General features: G+C 40.6%; 1 protein-coding gene across 1 annotated transcript in view; it reads right to left on the bottom strand.

The window, feature by feature from the left end:
* The window catches only part of crf-bp (corticotropin releasing factor binding protein precursor), an 18,974-nt gene extending 86 nt beyond the window's left edge, over positions 1–18,888 (bottom strand). Inside the window, 7 exon segments of the mRNA NM_001124631.1 lie at positions 1–650; positions 11,369–11,486; positions 11,892–12,040; positions 13,642–13,852; positions 17,589–17,746; positions 18,337–18,430; positions 18,746–18,888. The exon segment at positions 1–650 is cut by the window's left edge and continues 86 nt beyond it. Coding sequence (NP_001118103.1) covers positions 496–650; positions 11,369–11,486; positions 11,892–12,040; positions 13,642–13,852; positions 17,589–17,746; positions 18,337–18,430; positions 18,746–18,826 — 966 coding nt within the window. The 5' untranslated portion in view covers positions 18,827–18,888 and the 3' untranslated portion in view covers positions 1–495.
* Positions 18,889–20,794: the final 1,906 nt, after the last annotated feature.

Below are 20,794 nucleotides of genomic sequence, written 5' to 3'. Positions count from 1 at the left end.
ATCCTCCATTGAACACTCGCCTCCCATCCACACTCCTGTAACCACACACATCGTCTCGCAAAATAAATAGATAGAAACATTCCGTTTGTCAGAACCCTTTCTTGTAGAGAATGTGAACTAAAAACGCCCCGCTTAACACCCTCACTGGCCCGTTTGTACAGTCATGTACTGCATATAATCACACAAGTTCAACAGAATAAAAACCAATATTAGAAATGCCCACAAACACAAAATAACACTTTATTAAGCTTGAGCGCCAGCCACAATTCATTGAACAGAAAGTGAGCAAAAAAAAATAAAAAATGAATGAGGTACAAAATTAATAAATCTCTTTAAATTCAAAATGTAGTACAGAACAGAATTTTATGGCAACCTTCAGGCTTTTTTCTGTAATCAGTCTCATAGTAGATTTGGCAGCCGGTGATGCGTGGTCCCCATTAGCTAGGTGGTAGATAGACAACGTGTTGGGGGGAGATGGATAAAGAGACAGAGAGCTCAGCCAGTGAAGCAGAAATCCTCCACACTGTTCACCTTGATCCTCTGCAGCTCCTGCCGGTCCAGCAGACGGTACTGGAACGCCACCCGGTTGACAAACCTCCCGCTGGACACCATCCTCACCACCGTGTTATCGCAACCTATCTTCATCTGGGCTGGAGGACGAGGAAAAGAGAGGATTTCAAAAACAGTCAGACATTATATTGCACGCGGAAAGCAAAGCAACAACAACAACAAAAACGTTGAATTCAAAAATGGGTAATAAAGATATATTCTAGTTAGGATGGTGATGGTGGTTAATAAAGATATATTCTAGTTAGAATGGTGATGGTGGTTAATAAAGATATATTCTAGTTAGGATGGTGATGGTGGTTAATAAAGATATATTCTAGTTAGGAAGGTGATGGTGGTTAATAAAGATATATTCTAGTTAGGAAGGTGATGGTGGGTAATTAAGATATATTCTAGTTAGGATGGTGATGGTGGAATTAATAAAGATATATTCTAGTTAGGATGGTGATGGTGGGGTTAATAAAGATATATTCTATTTAGGATGGTGATTGTGGTTAATAAAGATATATTCTAGTTAGGATGGTGATGGGGGAGTTAATAAAGATATATTCTAGTTAGGATGGTGATTGTGGTTAATAAAGATATATTCTAGTTAGGATGGTGATGGTGGAGTTAATAAAGATATATTCTAGTTAGGATGGTGATGGTGGTTAATAATGATATATTCTAGTTAGGATGGTGATTGTGGTTAATAAAGATATATTCTAGTTAGGATGGTGATTGTGGTTAATAAAGATATATTCTAGTTAGGATGGTGATTGTGGTTAATAAAGATATATTCTAGTTAGGATGGTGATGGTGGAGTTAAAGATATATTCTATTTAGGATGGTGATTGTAGGTAATAAAGATATATTCTAGTTAGGATGGTGATTGTGGTTAATAAAGATATATTCTAGTTAGGATGGTGATGGTGTGGTGTTGGGGAATAATCAGAATTAGTTGGTGACATAGGTAAGATATTTTATATTCATCATATGTTTGTAAGTTACTTCTCATCAGAATGTTTATTTTTTGTATAATACTGTGGCCGGGTTTGCAGTTATCTGGTCTTTGTCAAGACTAAGTTAATTGGTCCGCAGAGAGGGGAGAGGTCAAGCGTGTATCTCTTGGCTCCACAATGTCTGTGTGCCAGTCAATGTGTCTCTGTGATCTTGTCAAGTTAGGGTGGATTGGATATATGCCTGTTGATATGAGGATTTGTTTAGGTTCTGAGTTTGAGAAAAGAGCATAGTTTAGGAGACAAAGCTGAATGATAAATTATGCCTAATGCTGTCTGGCTATGTGTGTCTTTGCTATAAAGGATCTCAGTTGCAATGTGTAAGGAACTCTCAGAGAATTCATTTATAGACACTGAATTGATCTGAGAGTCACAGGGTTGTGATGGAGCTCATATAATTAAATATGGACTTTGTGATAACTAACTCTGACTTGTGTGTGGTTTGCTCTCATGATTTGGTAAATACAGGAAATTTCCACGACATTTGGCGACGAGGAGGGGATGTGAATCTTCACTCGGTGACCGTTCCTGACGATCTAAGTAAATAAATCGTGCACGAGGGATCCCCTAAACTTGGGATCTTAGGGAAACCACACTTCGGGAACGAAGCAGATGGACCAACCTTTGATCTGAGAGGAAGCAAGCCGAGTGGATACCACATCTCAAACTGAGTTTTTTTTAAAGAAAAAGGTGAGCGAACCACACACAGATTTGAAGTCAAGTTTTTTAATTATGCCTGTTACGTATACTCTGAGCGTGAATTCCTTTGTAAGGAAGGCACCTTGGCGGCGTAAGCAGGGCCGAGTCAGAGGAGAGTAATCTGGGGGTTTGTGTACTCAAAAGATACTCTGCCACTGTCCGGTTGCGAGTGACCAAGAGCCGTCCTGACACTGAATTGATCACAGTGGGGATTTGGTGAGGTCTGTCGGGGTGAGGGGCCAAAGGGACTGTGTATTTCTAGGTGAAAACACGGCATTTGGTGAAGCCCTATTGGAAGAAGGACCTCATTCTGTGCGTCTGTGTGATTGTCTAAGTGACCCTCAGAGGTGGTGAATTCCAATTATTTTAAATGTGCTAGCCAGGTATGCCCTGGGTTACTCTGTGTGAGTATTTTGTTATGGGATCACTAGGTAATAGTTGTCAGACCGTTCTGTGTGAGCGGGGTAGGGTTGACTCTGTGTGGGTATTTTGTTATGGGATCACTAGGTAATAGTTGTCGGACCGTTCTGTGTGAGCGGGGTAGGGTTGACTCTGTGTGGGTATTTTGTTATGGGATCACTAGGTAATAGTTGTCGGACCGTTCTGTGTGAGCGGGGTAGGGTTGACTCTGTGTGGGTATTTTGTTATGGGATCACTAGGTAATAGTTGTCGGACCGTTCTGTGTGAGCGGGGTAGGGTTGACTCTGTGTGGGTATTTTGTTATGGGATCACTAGGTAATAGTTGTCGGACCGTTCTGTGTGAGCGGGGTAGGGTTGACTCTGTGTGGGTATTTTGTTATGGGATCACTAGGTAATAGTTGTCGGACCGTTCTGTGTGAGCGGGGTAGGGTTGACTCTGTGTGGGTATTTTGTTATGGGATCACTAGGTAATAGTTGTCGGACCGTTCTGTGTGAGCGGGGTAGGGTTGACTCTGTGTGGGTATTTTGTTATGGGATCACTAGGTAATAGTTGTCGGACCGTTCTGTGTGAGCGGGGTAGGGTTGACTCTGTGTGGGTATTTTGTTATGGGATCACTAGGTAATAGTTGTCGGACCGTTCTGTGTGAGCGGGGTAGGGTTGACTCTGTGTGGGTATTTTGTTATGGGATCACTAGGTAATAGTTGTCGGACCGTTCTGTGTGAGCGGGGTAGGGTTGACTCTGTGTGAGTATTTTGTTATGGGATCACTAGGTAATAGTTGTCAGACCGTTCTGTGTGAGCGGGGTAGGGTTGACTCTGTGTGAGTATTTTGTTATGGGATCACTAGGTAATAGTTGTCGGACCGTTCTGTGTGAGCGGGGTAGGTTGACTCTGTGTGAGTATTTTGTTATGGGATCACTAGGTAATAGTTGTCGGACCGTTCTGTGTGAGCGGGGTAGGGTTGACTCTGTGTGGGTATTTTGTTATGGGATCACTAGGTAATAGTTGTCGGACCGTTCTGTGTGAGCGGGGTAGGGTTGACTCTGTGTGGGTATTTTGTTATGGGATCACTAGGTAATAGTTGTCGGACCGTTCTGTGTGAGCGGGGTAGGTTGACTCTGTGTGGGTATTTTGTTATGGGATCACTAGGTAATAGTTGTCGGACCGTTCTGTGTGAGCGGTGTAGGGTTGACTCTGTGTGGGTATTTTGTTATGGGATCACTAGGTAATAGTTGTCGGACCGTTCTGTGTGAGCGGGGTAGGGTTGACTCTGTGTGAGTATTTTGTTATGGGATCACTAGGTAATAGTTGTCGGACCGTTCTGTGTGAGCGGGGTAGGGTTGACTCTGTGTGGGTATTTTGTTATGGGATCACTAGGTAATAGTTGTCAGACCGTTCTGTGTGAGCGGGGTAGGGTTGACTCTGTGTGAGTATTTTGTTATGGGATCACTAGGTAATAGTTGTCGGACCGTTCTGTGTGAGCGGGGTAGGGTTGACTCTGTGTGAGTATTTTGTTATGGGATCACTAGGTAATAGTTGTCGGACCGTTCTGTGTGAGCGGGGTAGGGTTGACTCTGTGTGGGTATTTTGTTATGGGATCACTAGGTAATAGTTGTCGGACCGTTCTGTGTGAGCGGGGTAGGGTTGACTCTGTGTGAGTATTTTGTTATGGGATCACTAGGTAATAGTTGTCGGACCGTTCTGTGTGAGCGGGGTAGGGTTGACTCTGTGTGAGTATTTTGTTATGGGATCACTAGGTAATAGTTGTCGGACCGTTCTGTGTGAGCGGGGTAGGGTTGACTCTGTGTGAGTATTTTGTTATGGGATCACTAGGTAATAGTTGTCGGACCGTTCTGTGTGAGCGGGGTAGGGTTGACTCTGTGTGGTTATTTTGTTATGGGATCACTAGGTAATAGTTGTCGGACCGTTCTGTGTGAGCGGGGTAGGGTTGACTCTGTGTGGGTATTTTGTTATGGGATCACTAGGTAATAGTTGTCGGACCGTTCTGTGTGAGCGGGGTAGGGTTGACTCTGTGTGAGTATTTTGTTATGGGATCACTAGGTAATAGTTGTCGGACCGTTCTGTGTGAGCGGGGTAGGGTTGACTCTGTGTGGGTATTTTGTTATGGGATCACTAGGTAATAGTTGTCGGACCGTTCTGTGTGAGCGGGGTAGGTTGACTCTGTGTGGGTATTTTGTTATGGGATCACTAGGTAATAGTTGTCGGACCGTTCTGTGTGAGCGGGGTAGGGTTGACTCTGTGTGGGTATTTTGTTATGGGATCACTAGGTAATAGTTGTCGGACCGTTCTGTGTGAGCGGGGTAGGGTTGACTCTGTGTGGGTATTTTGTTATGGGATCACTAGGTAATAGTTGTCGGACCGTTCTGTGTGAGCGGGGTAGGGTTGACTCTGTGTGGGTATTTTGTTATGGGATCACTAGGTAATAGTTGTCGGACCGTTCTGTGTGAGCGGGGTAGGTTGACTCTGTGTGGGTATTTTGTTATGGGATCACTAGGTAATAGTTGTCGGACCGTTCTGTGTGAGCGGGGTAGGGTTGACTCTGTGTGGGTATTTTGTTATGGGATCACTAGGTAATAGTTGTCGGACCGTTCTGTGTGAGCGGGGTAGGGTTGACTCTGTGTGGGTATTTTGTTATGGGATCACTAGGTAATAGTTGTCGGACCGTTCTGTGTGAGCGGGGTAGGGTTGACTCTGTGTGAGTATTTTGTTATGGGATCACTAGGTAATAGTTGTCGGACCGTTCTGTGTGAGCGGGGTAGGGTTGACTCTGTGTGGGTATTTTGTTATGGGATCACTAGGTAATAGTTGTCGGACCGTTCTGTGTGAGCGGGGTAGGGTTGACTCTGTGTGGGTATTTTGTTATGGGATCACTAGGTAATAGTTGTCGGACCGTTCTGTGTGAGCGGGGTAGGGTTGACTCTGTGTGAGTATTTTGTTATGGGATCACTAGGTAATAGTTGTCGGACCGTTCTGTGTGAGCGGGGTAGGGTTGACTCTGTGTGGGTATTTTGTTATGGGATCACTAGGTAATAGTTGTCGGACTGTTCTGTGTGAGCGGGGTAGGTTGACTCTGTGTGGGCAAACCTTTTTATGTTCTGTGTGGACGTCTGACCAGTTCTGTGTGAACATCTGACCAATCCTGTGTGGGTGATCCTGAAAGTTCTGTGTGAGTACCTAAGATTTCTTAAGTTTTATATGGATTCTGTGAATTATTTGAAATTATGATAAATTGTATGTGTGTATAATCAATTACTAGAGATTTGATAAAGTAATGCTGAGAATGATTAGATACAATTTAAACCACCCATTCGTAGACGTACGTAGGTTTTGAGTTGGTATCTTAAATGGATAATTTGATAAAGATGAGGTTTTAAGCACTATTAAAATAATCTACAAAATCTGGGAAATTGAGCTCTAGAAACTGATTAAAGTGTGTCCACTATTGGTTATCTTACCCTAACGATGGAACTATAAAACGCATATTGGATTATCTCCGTCTGGGTGAAACATTTGAAATTTAACTGCCCTTAAGGTCTGAACATGTTATATTTTTTCTTCCCAGTATGAGAGAAGTTGCGGGATTTATTGAATAAACTGAATAAAGTTAGAGAGAATTAAGAGGGAATCTCGATGTAATTTATAATGTCGTACAAAGCCTAAGGTTTTCCATCAAACTAATTATCATTGCGTGATTAATGTGATGTAGTAAAGTCATTGAAATACGTTGCATAAGTAAACATAATCTACTTTTATTAAAAGGCACAATATCTGTTTCCTAGTCATTAACTGTCGATTTTATTCTTTGATAGCTAATTTATTCATTTGGCATTTGAGAATCAAAGCTGGAGTAACGCTTGTACATTTAGATTTGGGCTATTTTTTCTTCTGGGAATTGCCGAGAGTGACGTGTCTTGATTTTACTTGTAAATTGGGTTTATTTGCGGACAATCTTAGTCATTTAGTATAGTGGTTCAGTGGTAGAATTCTCGCCTGCCACGCGGGAGGCCGGGGTTTGCGTTCCCAGTCAATGCGTTGACTGAAATCTGAGTTTTTGATGGTAAATAATCTATTTGTATGTTTTGCCTGGAAAGTTATGGTCGCTAGTGTTTGCATAAGATATAAACTGAACGTTTTAATAGCTTGTCTGGTTCAAAATGATAGAAGGGATAAATTGAATGTTTTCAATAGATTGTTTAGGTTAAAATTCTGGTTAGGAAGGTGATGGTGGTTAATAATGATATATTCTAGTTAGGATGGTGATGGTGGGTAATAAAGATATATTCTAGTTAGGATGGTGATGGTGGTTAATAAAGATATATTCTAGTTAGGATGGTGATGGTGGAATTAATAAAGATATATTCTAGTTAGGATGGTGATGGTGGTTAATTGTAACGGTTTTCCTGTTGTGAAGGAGAAGCGGACCAAAATGCAGCGTGGTGGTTATTCATGTTCTTTAATTTATAAAGACACTATACATGAAATAACTAACAAAACAATAAATGTGCGAAAACCTAAACAGCCCTATCTGGTGCAAACACAGAGACAGAAACAATCACCCACAAACACACAGTGAAACCCAGGCTACCTAGGTATGATTCTCAATCAGAGACAACTAATGACACCTGCCTCTGATTGAGAACCATACTAGGCCGAAACATAGAAATAACCCAAAACATAGAAAGACAAACATAGACTGCCCACCCAACTCACGCTATGACCATACTAAATAAATACAAAACAAATGAAATACAGGTCAGAAAGTGACATTAATGAAGATATATTCTATTTAGGATGGTGATGGTGGGGTTAATAAAGATATATTCTAGTTAGGATGGTGATGGTGGTTAATAAAGATATATTCTAGTTAGGATGGTGATGTTGGAGTTAATAAAGATATATTCTATTTAGGATGGTGATGGTGGGGTTAATAAAGATATATTCTAGTTAGGATGGTGATGGTGGGTAATAAAGATATATTCTAGTTAGGATGGTGATTGTGGGTAATAAAGATATATTCTAGTTAGGATGGTGATGGTGGGTAATAAAGATATATTCTAGTTAGGATGGTGATGGTGGGTAATAAAGATATATTCTAGTTAGGATGGTGATGGTGGGTAATAAAGATATATTCTAGTTAGGATGGTGATGGTGGGTAATAAAGATATATTCTAGTTAGGATGGTGATGGTGGGGTTAATAAAGATATATTCTAGTTAGGATGGTGATGGTGGGGTTAATAAAGATATATTCTAGTTAGGATGGTGATGGTGGGTAATAAAGATATATTCTAGTTAGGATGGTGATTGTGGGTAATAATGATATATTCTAGTTAGAATGGTGATTGTGGGTAAAAAAAAGATATATTCTAGTTAGGATGGTGATGGTGGGGTTAATAAAGATATATTCTAGTTAGGATGGTGATGGTGGGGTTAATAAAGATATATTCTAGTTAGGATGGTGATGGTGGGGTTAATAAAGATATATTCTAGTTAGGATGGTGATGGTGGGTAATAAAGATATATTCTAGTTAGGATGGTGATGGTGGGATTAATAAAGATATATTCTAGTTAGGATGGTGATGGTGGGTAATAAAGATATATTCTAGTTAGGATGGTGATGGTGGTTAATAAAGATATATTCTAGTTAGGATGGTGATGGTGGGTAATAAAGATATATTCTAGTTAGGATGGTGATGGTGGAGTTAAAGATATATTCTAGTTAGGATGGTGATTGTGGATAATAAAGATATATTCTAGTTAGGATGGTGATTGTGGGTGATAATGATATATTCTAGTTAGGATGGTGATTGTGGGTAATAAAGATATATTCTAGTTAGGATGGTGATGGTGGGGTTAATAAAGATATATTCTAGTTAGGATGATGATGGTGGGGTTAATAAAGATATATTCTAGTTAGGATGGTGATGGTGGGGTTAATAAAGATATATTCTAGTTAGGATGGTGATGGTGGGATTAATAAAGATATATTCTAGTTAGGATGGTGATGGTGGGGTTAATAAAGATATATTCTAGTTAGGATGGTGATGGTGGTTAATAAAGATATATTCTATTTAGGATGGTGATTGTGGTTAATAAAGATATATTCTAGTTAGGATGGTGATGGTGGGGTTAATAAAGATATATTCTAGTTAGGATGGTGATGGTGGGGTTAATAAAGATATATTCTAGTTAGGATGGTGATGGTGGGGTTAATAAAGATATATTCTAGTTAGGATGGTGATGGTGGTTAATAAAGATATATTCTAGTTAGGATGGTGATTGTGGGTAATAAAGATATATTCTAGTTAGGATGGTGATGGTGGTTAATAAAGATATATTCTAGTTAGGATGGTGATGGTGGGGTTAATAAAGATATATTCTAGTTAGGATGGTGATGGTGGAATTAATAAAGATATATTCTAGTTAGGATGGTGATGGTGGTTAATAAAGATATATTTTAGTTAGGATGGTGATTGTGGGTAATAAAGATATATTCTAGTTAGGATGTGATGGGAATTAATAAAGATATATTCTAGTTAGGATGGTGATGGTGGGGTTAATAAAGATATATTCTAGTTAGGATGGTGATGGTGGAGTTAAAGATATATTCTATTTAGGATGGTGATTGTGGGTAATAAAGATATATTCTATTTAGGATGGTGATTGTGGTTAATAAAGATATATTCTAGTTAGGATGGTGATGGTGGAATTAATAAAGATATATACTAGTTAGGATGTGATGGGAATTAATAAAGATATATTCTAGTTAGGATGGTGATGGTGGAATTAATAAAGATATATTCTAGTTAGGATGGTGATGGTGGAATTAATAATGATATATTCTAGTTAGGATGGTGATGGTGGTTAATAAAGATATATTCTAGTCAGGATGGTGATTGTGGGTAATAAAGATATATTCTAGTTAGGATGGTGATTGTGGTTAATAAAGATATATTCTAGTTAGGATGGTGATGGTGGTTAATAAAGATATATTCTAGTTAGGATGGTGATTGTGGGTAATAAAGATATATTCTAGTTAGGATGGTGATGGTGGTTAATAAAGATATATTCTAGTTAGGATGGTGATGGTGGTTAATAAAGATATATTCTAGTTAGGATGGTGATGGTGGGTAATAAAGATATATTCTAGTTAGGATGGTGATGGTGGTTAATAAAGATATATTCTAGTTAGGATGGTGATTGTGGGTAATAAAGATATATTCTAGTTAGGATGGTGATTGTGGGTAATAAAGATATATTCTAGTTAGGATGGTGATTGTGGGTAATAAAGATATATTCTAGTTAGGATGGTGATTGTGGGTAATAAAGATATATTCTAGTTAGGATGGTGATGGTGGTTAATAAAGATATATTCTAGTTAGGATGGTGATGGTGGAGTTAAAGATATATTCTATTTAGGATGGTGATTGTGGGTAATAAAGATATATTCTATTTAGGATGGTGATTGTGGTTAATAAAGATATATTCTAGTTAGGATGGTGATGGTGGTTGATAAAGATATATTCTAGTTAGGATGTGATGGGAATTAATAAAGATATATTCTAGTTAGGATGGTGATGGTGGGGTTAATAAAGATATATTCTAGTTAGGATGGTGATGGTGGAGTTAAAGATATATTCTATTTAGGATGGTGATTGTGGGTAATAAAGATATATTCTATTTAGGATGGTGATTGTGGTTAATAAAGATATATTCTAGTTAGGATGGTGATGGTGGAATTAATAAAGATATATACTAGTTAGGATGTGATGGGAATTAATAAAGATATATTCTAGTTAGGATGGTGATGGTGGAATTAATAAAGATATATTCTAGTTAGGATGGTGATGGTGGAATTAATAATGATATATTCTAGTTAGGATGGTGATGGTGGTTAATAAAGATATATTCTAGTCAGGATGGTGATTGTGGGTAATAAAGATATATTCTAGTTAGGATGGTGATTGTGGTTAATAAAGATATATTCTAGTTAGGATGGTGATGGTGGTTAATAAAGATATATTCTAGTTAGGATGGTGATTGTGGGTAATAAAGATATATTCTAGTTAGGATGGTGATGGTGGTTAATAAAGATATATTCTAGTTAGGATGGTGATGGTGGTTAATAAAGATATATTCTAGTTAGGATGGTGATGGTGGGTAATAAAGATATATTCTAGTTAGGATGGTGATGGTGGTTAATAAAGATATATTCTAGTTAGGATGGTGATTGTGGGTAATAAAGATATATTCTAGTTAGGATGGTGATTGTGGGTAATAAAGATATATTCTAGTTAGGATGGTGATTGTGGGTAATAAAGATATATTCTAGTTAGGATGGTGATTGTGGGTAATAAAGATATATTCTAGTTAGGATGGTGATGGTGGTTAATAAAGATATATTCTAGTTAGGATGGTGATGGTGGAGTTAAAGATATATTCTATTTAGGATGGTGATTGTGGGTAATAAAGATATATTCTATTTAGGATGGTGATTGTGGTTAATAAAGATATATTCTAGTTAGGATGGTGATGGTGGTTGATAAAGATATATTCTAGTTAGGATGTGATGGGAATTAATAAAGATATATTCTAGTTAGGATAGTGATTGTGGGTAATAAAGATATATTCTAGTTAGGATGTGGATGGTGTTGGTGCCGCTCACCGGGACCGTTAAATTTGTAGCACAGGTCAGCTACAGGGAACATTTTAGACGGGTCCATCCCGTTCCCTCCCAGCAGCTCCACAAAGTCCCCTGCTCCCGCACATCCTGGGATGGACCTCTGTTGAGAAAGACCAGCTCAATGGATTCACAGGTATTTTTTACTTCCCTCCCTCCCTTTCTTTCTTTCTTTCTTTCTTCCTTCCATCTTTCTTTCTTTCCTTCTACCCCCTAACACTCATCTCCACCAACTCCAAGCATCCACTCATCATCACTGGGAGCTAACACAGGTCTTTGACAGGGTAGTTCACTAAACCACTTCCTGCCAGAAGCCAGAATCGCTGATGTTTTTTTCTATTCTTCCCCTCTAATCAGGATTTTTGATTCAGACCTCTGACACATGGTGAGTGGAATCTCTGGCTAATTAGTGAGTGACATTAATCAACCAAAACATTTCCCAGGGCGAAAAGAAAATCAGCAGTGCTTCGGACCTCTAGGCTCAGATGTTTCCCTGCTCAGGGCTCACCTTGATGGGGAAGTCGTTGAGGTGTCCCAGGCTGAGCTCAGCAATCTTGATCTCTACAGGGTAGATGATGGAGAAGCTGCAGTTCCTGTGCTGCTGGGGTATCACCATGGTGAAGCTGCCCTCTGGTGTCTGGGAGATGATATTACAGGCTGTAGGGGGAGAGGTGGGGGGGGGGGGGGGGGGGGCATGAGAAAAGAAAGGGGATAACTTGTCAGTTGCACAACTGAATGCATTCAACAGAAATGTATCTTCCGTAATTAACCCAACCCCTCTGGATCAGAGAGGTGCGGGGGGATGTCTTAATTGACGTCCACGTCATTGGTGCGCGGGTTGGGGGATATATCAGTGTCTCTAGACGTGTTGACCTTATAGCAAAAATGTATCCATTTAAGTGGGCAAAATTGCTTAGTACAAATGCAAACACACACACACACACACACAAGTACGGCTTAGACGTGAGCAGCTTGAACAACCTAACGGGTCACCTAAAGCATTAGCACACAACCCTGGTGATTACAACGTGGTATAAAGTACTATTATAGCATGTCATTGGCATCCTGCCCCATGTTGGCACACCTAATGGCATGCCTGCTATTACAGTCCTTGTCCTTTCTGTACAATGTTTTCCAGTATTTTGTTTATATTTTTCACTGGCATTGGATGTGGGAATGGGAGAACTCATTTTCTCTCATTCGGGATGATATCTCTTCATAAATATCCTTACTTCTATGTGCTTTATCTAATTTCGATTGGCCTGTGGCATCCGACCACAGTGCCAGTATAGGCACCTTGTTTCTATTGAAGACCATGATGTTAATTCTGGAGGAATTGTGAAGGTATCATTGTCCATAATTACTACTTCAACTGGCCGGTGTGATTTATTTTTCGAGAGCGGGACAAGTGGGACCTTGCCCAAAAGGAATAAAAGCCTCAACATGGTCAATCCGAAATCTTTTTATTTATTTTTTACTTAACCTTTATTTAACTAGGCAAGTCAGTTAAGAACAAATAATTATTTACAATGATGGCCTAGGGACAGTGGGTTAACTGCCTTGCTCAGGGGCAGAACGACGGATTTTTACCTTGTCAGCTTGGGGATTCGATCTAGCAACCTTTCAGTTGCAGTGGCCGTAAAGCATTTACTGCACTGAGGCCTCCGCAGAAGTCAGATCATTCATAGGCCTACTTCTTGCACTTCGTGGAGCAGATCAGAGCTGTTGTCAAGGAAATGAGTTTGTGTTTATACAGGACCTCTTGCTCCCACCTACCATCAACTAATCATGTCAATGCGGAGATATACAGAGCCCTACGCATTGTTACAACATTTGGGAGGCACGCGCCGATGAGGTACGGAGCTCGATTTGGCTTCCGCAAGCCTCCGGAGACTCTGCAATTGCTTCAAACCTTTTTTTATGGTGCCCTCCGGAGCGAGCATAAATTGGCTTTAAACTTATAAATTGGCTTTAAACTTTAGTTGTCCGGATCTGTTTACACTTCAAGGAAATCCGTACAAGATGTATCTTCGACTACGTCTGGAGGTGGTCAGGAAGATCTAATCACAATCAGTTCACCATGCGACTTTTGATTGTCTACACCTGTCGACAAATGTGGACACAATCAGAATGTGGAGAAGATCAGAACCACTGATGCATGTTAGAACCAGGTATAAACGGGGCTTCAGTTCATGTACTCAAAGTACAACCTTAAAGGTCATTAACTGGCCATCAAGCTAGTGCAGGTCTCTACTCACGGAAAGGGTTGATGGGTTTCCTGACTGTCAGCGTGAAGGAGCTCCCGGCAGTGTGAATGCGGAAGAACAGCATGGCAACGTTCTGAGACGACCGCACGGTTCTCCTGACCGTCCCAGAGTCGCAGTAGTCCACATAGCGTTCCATCAACGGCAGGGCGTGGTCCTGGGAACTAGGGAACTTCTCTCCCTTCATCACCCAGCCATCAAACACCTGGGAGAGGAGAGAGATGTGGACTTAATCAAAAGCATTCAATCAAATCCAATTTCCAGAATTTTTCTCTGTAAGCAAAACGAGGGTTCCAAAAAATGCAGATGAACAACCTGTTCACTATAATTGACTTTTAAAGGTGACTTCCGTTTGAGCCAGTGTTCAAATCAGGAAGTGACTCTTGTGTCTGTGTGTTGTTAATTCCCAACAAGGTATTAACAAAGAACTAACCCAAGATAGACCACAGGGTATCGTTTCCGATGGGAGCAAGTTAAGCATAGTGGGCAGAACAAGCAAGGCGGTGGGCAGAGCCAAGCACAAGCTAGCGAGATCCTATTGGCTATGTATTTGCATATTTCCGTTAGGAAATGCCTACTCTGTGACTCAATCTGCCCTTGCACTCCTTCTAAACAATGCCATTTTTTTTTAAAGGTCAAATTTCTACAGTTAAGTTTAGCCATTAATTCCGACTGGTTAACCCTTTACATTCGTGGGAATTGGCCGATATGAATATGGCTAAATTGAAATGTTTCTTACAGAAGAAATATGAAAAGCAAATGCATAAGCATGGTAGCAATTGAAAGGAACCGTTCTGAGATCATGGGGAAATTATCTGGCCAAAGTTAATGAAACAGAAGTCCACCTGACACAAGACTGAATCCAAACGTCACACTTGATTTTATGTGCATTTTACATTTACTGTACTTTTCAATTTGTTGATAATGAAATCTGAAAATATTCTGGATTCTGGACATTTAGCAAGATGATAAGAATATTCCTAGAAAATGTGAGGTGAAGAATAAGACAAAAAAATGACAAGGATTTGAGTGAGAGGACTAACTCCAAGTGGCCAAAACACCTCTCCAAAGCGTTTACAGTTCCAAAGTAATTCCAATACACTTTTATGACTCAAAGAAGAATCTTCAGCTATATGGTGCTTTAGCTCTCCCATGTGCCGTTAAGGAACTAGAACAAGCACACTTGTAGTTGTTTTGTTTGGAACACAACCCTGTATCCAAACACAATTACTGGTAAAAAAAAAAAAAAAAAAAACTGCTCATTATAAATCGCAATCTGGGTCAGCTGGGCGTTACTTGCAAGCTTGTTCTGTTGACAACAAGACTAGCCAAGTTATAAAATATGATCTTACAGTGTTAGGCTTGCCACAAGGCAATTCAGAGAAGCCGATCGTCATTTTGGGGGGCATAGAAAGGAGTCATGCGTGCGTTCAGGCGGGTGTTCTTCACAATGAACAACCCAGGGTAGGACCCCATGTCATCTTGTAACTGTACATCAAACACAGCGATGAAAAAACCCGTTGACACTGTATATGACATGAGCTGTATAATATAGAAATGTGAAGGGCACATTTGGACTCACGGGTGTTTGGCTTGCTTGTACGACATCAAATAGGTATTATATTATAATCCTCAACGTCTCATCTTTCAAAATACTGCTTTCCGATTAGATGCTTATTAGTGCCCAAAGATGCCATTTTCAACCCACATACGCGTATGAGTGTAAAGGGCTACGGTAAGGGTTAAGGTTAGGCATTAATTCTGACTAGTTAAGGTAAGGGTTAAGGTTAGGCATTAATTCTGACTGGTTACGGTAAGGGTTAAGGTTAGGCATTAATTCTGACTGGTTACGGTAAGGGTTAAGGTTAGGCATTAATTCTGACTGGTTACGGTAAGGGTTAAGGTTAGGCATTAATTCTGACTGGTTACGGTAAGGGTTAAGGTTAGGCATTAATTCTGACTGGTTACGGTAAGGGTTAAGGTTAGGCATTAATTCTGACTGGTTACGGTAAGGATTAAGGTTAGGCATTCATTCTGACTGGTTACGGTAAGGGTTAAGGTTAGGCATTAATTCTGACTGGTTACGGTAAGGGTTAAGGTTAGGCATTAATTCTGACTGGTTACGGTAAGGGTTAAGGTAAGGCATTAATTCTGACTGGTTACGGTAAGGGTTAAGGTTAGGCATTAATTCTGACTGGTTACGGTAAGGGTTAAGGTTAGGCATTAATTCTGACTGGTTACGGTAAAGGTTAAGGTTAGGCATTAATTCTGACTGGTTACGGTAAAGGTTAAGGTTAGGCATTAATTCTGACTGGTTATGGTAAAGGTTAAGGTTAGGCATTAATTCTGACTGGTTACGGTAAAGGTTAAGGTTAGGCATTAATTCTGACTGGTTACGGTAAGGATTAAGGTTAGGCATTAATTCTGACTGGTTACGGTAAGGATTAAGGTTAGGCATTAATTCTGACTGGTTACGGTAAGGGTTAAGGTTAGGCATTAATTCTGACTGGTTACGGTAAAGGTTAAGGTTAGGCATTAATTCTGACTGGTTACGGTAAGGGTTAAGGTTAGGCATTAATTCTGACTGGTTACGGTAAAGGTTAAGGTTAGGCATTAATTCTGACTGGTTACGGTAAGGGTTAAGGTTAGGCATTAATTCTGACTGGTTACGGTAAGGGTTAAGGTTAGGCATTAATTCTGACTGGTTACGGTAAAGGTTAAGGTTAGGCATTAATTCTGACTGGTTACGGTAAAGGTTAAGGTTAGGCATTAATTCTGACTGGTTACGGTAAGGGTTAAGGTTAGGCATTAATTCTGACTGGTTACGGTAAGGGTTAAGGTTAGGCATTAATTCTGACTGGTTACGGTAAAGGTTAAGGTTAGGCATTAATTCTGACTGGTTACGGTAAGGGTTAAGGTTAGGCATTAATTCTGACTGGTTACGGTAAGGGTTAAGGTTAGGCATTAATTCTGACTGGTTACGGTAAGGGTTAAGGTTAGGCATTAATTCTGACTGGTTACGGTAAGGATTAAGGTTAGGCATTAATTCTGACTGGTTACGGTAAAGGTTAAGGTTAGGCATTAATTCTGACTGGTTACGGTAAAGGTTAAGGTTAGGCATTAATTCTGACTGGTTACGGTAAGGGTTAAGGTTTGGGATAGGGTTAAAACAAAACAAATACAAATGAGTGCCTAGCACTGGGATTGAACCCGCCATCCTTGGAGCCTACTAGATGGTAATAGGTGCTCACGTTGCCCCGAGTGGACGGTATTGTAGGCATCTCCCGATGTCCTGGGGACCTGGACAAACGTTGAATACTGAAGTCAATCTGGTGTGACCTGGCTGTAAATCAAGTGTGGGACTCAATTGAAGCCTTAGCACAAATTCACAAAAATCAAGTAAGAAAACGACACCGGAAAATACCCTATGTTACCCCCGGTGACAGCATCTGCTAAGTGACGACATCATTTTATGGTATTTAGGAGTCCATCGTTATCTTCTACTGAGAACGGGTGTTCCCAGGTCAGGGTGTAGGTGAGGGATTTTACACCAAGCCTTGGGGGAAGAGCACTACTCAGACCTGGGCACGAATAACAACAAAATAATCTGCCGGGAATTTCATCCCATCAATTGTCTGGAAAAGTAAATCTATCCCTGGACCTGGTGGTGCTGACGTCAGTCGAGGTGAAGATGGGAGGGGAGTAGTATTTGGGATGTATGTGGGTGTGAAAGAGGTGGTGTGTGTGTGTGTGTGTGTGTGTGTGTGTGTGTGTGTGTGTGTGTGTGTGTGTGTGTGTGTGTGTGTGTGTGTGTGTGTGTGTGTGTGTGTGTGTGTGTGTGTGTGTGTGTGTGTGTGTGTGTGTGTGTGTGTGTGTGTGTGTTTGCTGTGCGTGTGTACTTTTCATGTGTGCATGCATGCCACATGTGCGTGTGTGGTTACCTTGATGAAGTCTCCTCCCCTGCAGTCGATGTCAACGCTGTCATACTCCACACTGATGACCTGGTCGGGTTCAGCGATGAAGAAAGAAGCACAGCTGAGCTGAGGCCGGTCTGCTGTGAAGGTGAACTGACCCTCTACTGCCACCATGTCCAGACAACCTGAGAGCGGGAGAGGATGAAGACGGGAGGAAGAAAGGGAAGGTAGTAGAGAAGGATAGGGAGAAGGAGGAGAGATAGAGGGGAGAGGTAGGGAAGAGGGGAAGAAGGAGGGAGATGGGTGTGTGAGTAACAGAGAGGGGGGGTGGGAGATATAGAGACAGAAAGAGAGATGACATGGAGAATGAGAGAGAAATGGAGACAGAGACGGGGTTAACATTAAATTGTGTGCACATTGGCTGTTGATATTTTTTTTCTGACAAAAATACAATCTAATATACATTTCCAATTCCTTAGGTAGTATACATAAATTTGTACTTTTAGTCAATAAATATTATAATTATATAAATTACAAGAGGCCTTAAATCACACATTTATTATTTTCGATTATATAGTATTCACACAAATCCATACACAATTGTGACAAAAAAATTCAGAGTTACATTTTATTTACTTTTCATGCTAAATAAAAGCGTTTTTGAAGATTTGATCATGTCGGCAAAAAATAAGAAGATTGCTTCACAGATTGACCGTGTATACGGCAAATATGCATAATAAAGGCTTTCAAGAAAGTACTTCAGTCAGTTACTTACGGAGGGGTCGCCTGTAAATTAATGTCTCGGGTATTTCTCTTTTGAGCTCTGAATTAAGAAGTGCAAATAATCCCTCTGGTGTAATGTCATTTTCCTGCACACAAAAACAACGACATTTAGATCATATTTATAAAAAGAAAGTCAAGATTTAATGTGGACAAGTTGACAACAATATACCGTCAAGCAAGACAACTCAAGTGTTTTAGTAAAGGCTAGCAGCTTACGTAATGCATAAATCAAGTGCACAATGACAGTTATTACAATGATAACTTTATTTGACTGAGTACAACAAGTTGTAACAACTTTATTGCATTAATTGAGCTCGTATGACAAAGTCTAGTACATTAATACATTAAACACATGGGAACGAAAAAGGTATATTAACGGGAAAGTGACTTCAGAGGCTTACCTCGATGTATCTGGTGTCTCCTTTCAGAAATGACAGACATAACACAAGGAAGAAAAGCTGCTCTCGGAAAGTCCCCTCCATATTGCTCAGTATCTTTGTATGGAGTCTCTATCGCACCTCAAGAACAGAACAGGGGAAAGTCTGGTCCTGCGCTCCAAGCCGCACTCCTCTTTTATAGGTGGACACACCGCGCGCGTCTCAATAAAAACGTACCCGGTACAGATCAATGGATACACTGTCCCTCATATAGGCTCTACCAACCAGATTGCGTATTTGTGGCGAGAGCAAATCAGGAATCACCGTGAGCCTGTGACTCTGTGTCAGATGAGCAGAGAGAGAGAGATGAGCAGAGAGAGAGGGGGGGGGCTTCACTTCCTAACCTCCTGCTAGAGACACATATTTCCCTCAGATTACACAGACCAATAAAGAATTTGAGATCCAATTTTGATAAACTCTCCTATCTATTAAGTTAAATACCAGTGTGTCATCACAACAGCAAGATGTGTGACCTGTTGCCACAAGAAAAGGGCAACCAGTGAAGCACAAACACCATTGTAGATACAACCCATATTTATCTGTTCATTTATTTTCCCTGTTGTACTACAACTACACAATTTGCACATTGTTACAACACTGTACATTTGAAATGTCTCTATAATTAAAAAAAAATGTGTGTGTTGTGCTTACAATTTCTCATTGTTTATTTCACTTGTGTTTATTATCTATTTCACTTGCTTTGGCAATGTAAACATAGGTTTCCATGCCAATATATCCCTTTAAAATAAATTGAATTCAGAGAGAGAGAGAGAAAAAGAAAGAGATAGAGAGCGAGAGAGACAAAGCGAGAAAGAGACAGAGAGAGAGAGAGAGAGAGAGAGAGAGAGAGAGAGAGAGAGCGAGAGAGAGAGAAAGGGGGGAGAAACACAGAGAGAGAGAGAGAGAGAGAGAGAGAGAAAGAGAGAGAGCACTTTGCACATCCTTTAGCTCAACTGTCCTGTGTTTTAAGCTGTCATCACAAGGTGTAAGGTACAGAACAATACCAGTTCAATACCAGTGTTGATCTAAAAATAGTCCTTCTGAACTGTAAAATAGTGTTACAGTTGGCAGTCATTTTGTAAGATGGCCGCTACGGCCCCTAAGGCCCATGTCTAGGGTGTCTCCACATCAGAATCTTTTCACAAAGTGAACGATTGAGTCAAATTTTACAACTTAGCCTTTCCACTTTTACCGGAAACCTCCACAGATGTATATTTTGCCATACCATTCACCTCCTTCACAGTTCTCCCTCTCATCACCTCCCTCCCTCCCACCTTCCTTCCCGACCCCCAAGCCACCAGGTCCTCCAGACGTTAAGAAAGGTCAGCTCCATCCCAGCATGGCATTTAGACCTTTCTGTACCTGTCCCTCCTGTCCTTTGTCACTCACCATCAAAACAGTGCCAGGGGGTTAAACAATGGCTGGAGGCCTTAGCCTACATCAGCTAGCTTAGCCTTGCACCATGAGTTGACCTCCGTGACTCATAGTGACTGATTTTCGAGAAGCTTGAACCTCACCGGGTTCCAACACACCGTTGCCGTGGTAAATCATTGTAGCTGATGTCTGGCTGGTTTAATTCTTCCCTCTATTGTTGTTTAAGCAGATTTCTTGGAGCACTGACGCACTTGGCAGGTCCTGGGTGTTGTCTTAGCATAAATCACTCCGTTCCCTGTGGTCTCCTCTCTCTGCCATACAGCGGGAGTGCCAGGCAGAGTACTGGATTGGGATGCTCTGTAAACAAAGACTGGCCTTGGTCCAAATGTAAATGTGTTCCTTATGGCGCTTTGAAAATGGAGAGAGTGCTATGTCTTGTTGGGTTTGTCGTTTAATTGCAACACAGGCTCAGTTTGGTTTGGTTTGGTTGGCTTTGATTTGGTGTTTGCTGAGCGTAAGTGGACACACTTGGGAAAACAAAAGGATTAATCCCACGTGGAGTTGTTTTCCCAATGTTGAAATGGAATTTATTTTTGAAAAGGTGCACAAATGCGTGTCCGTCCGTGTGCGCTCCCACGA

Source organism: Oncorhynchus mykiss, chromosome Y (genome assembly GCF_013265735.2).
Source record: "Oncorhynchus mykiss isolate Arlee chromosome Y, USDA_OmykA_1.1, whole genome shotgun sequence".
NCBI classification, from domain to species: domain Eukaryota; kingdom Metazoa; phylum Chordata; class Actinopteri; order Salmoniformes; family Salmonidae; genus Oncorhynchus; species Oncorhynchus mykiss.
This window is presented reverse-complemented; position numbering and strand designations above follow the sequence as displayed.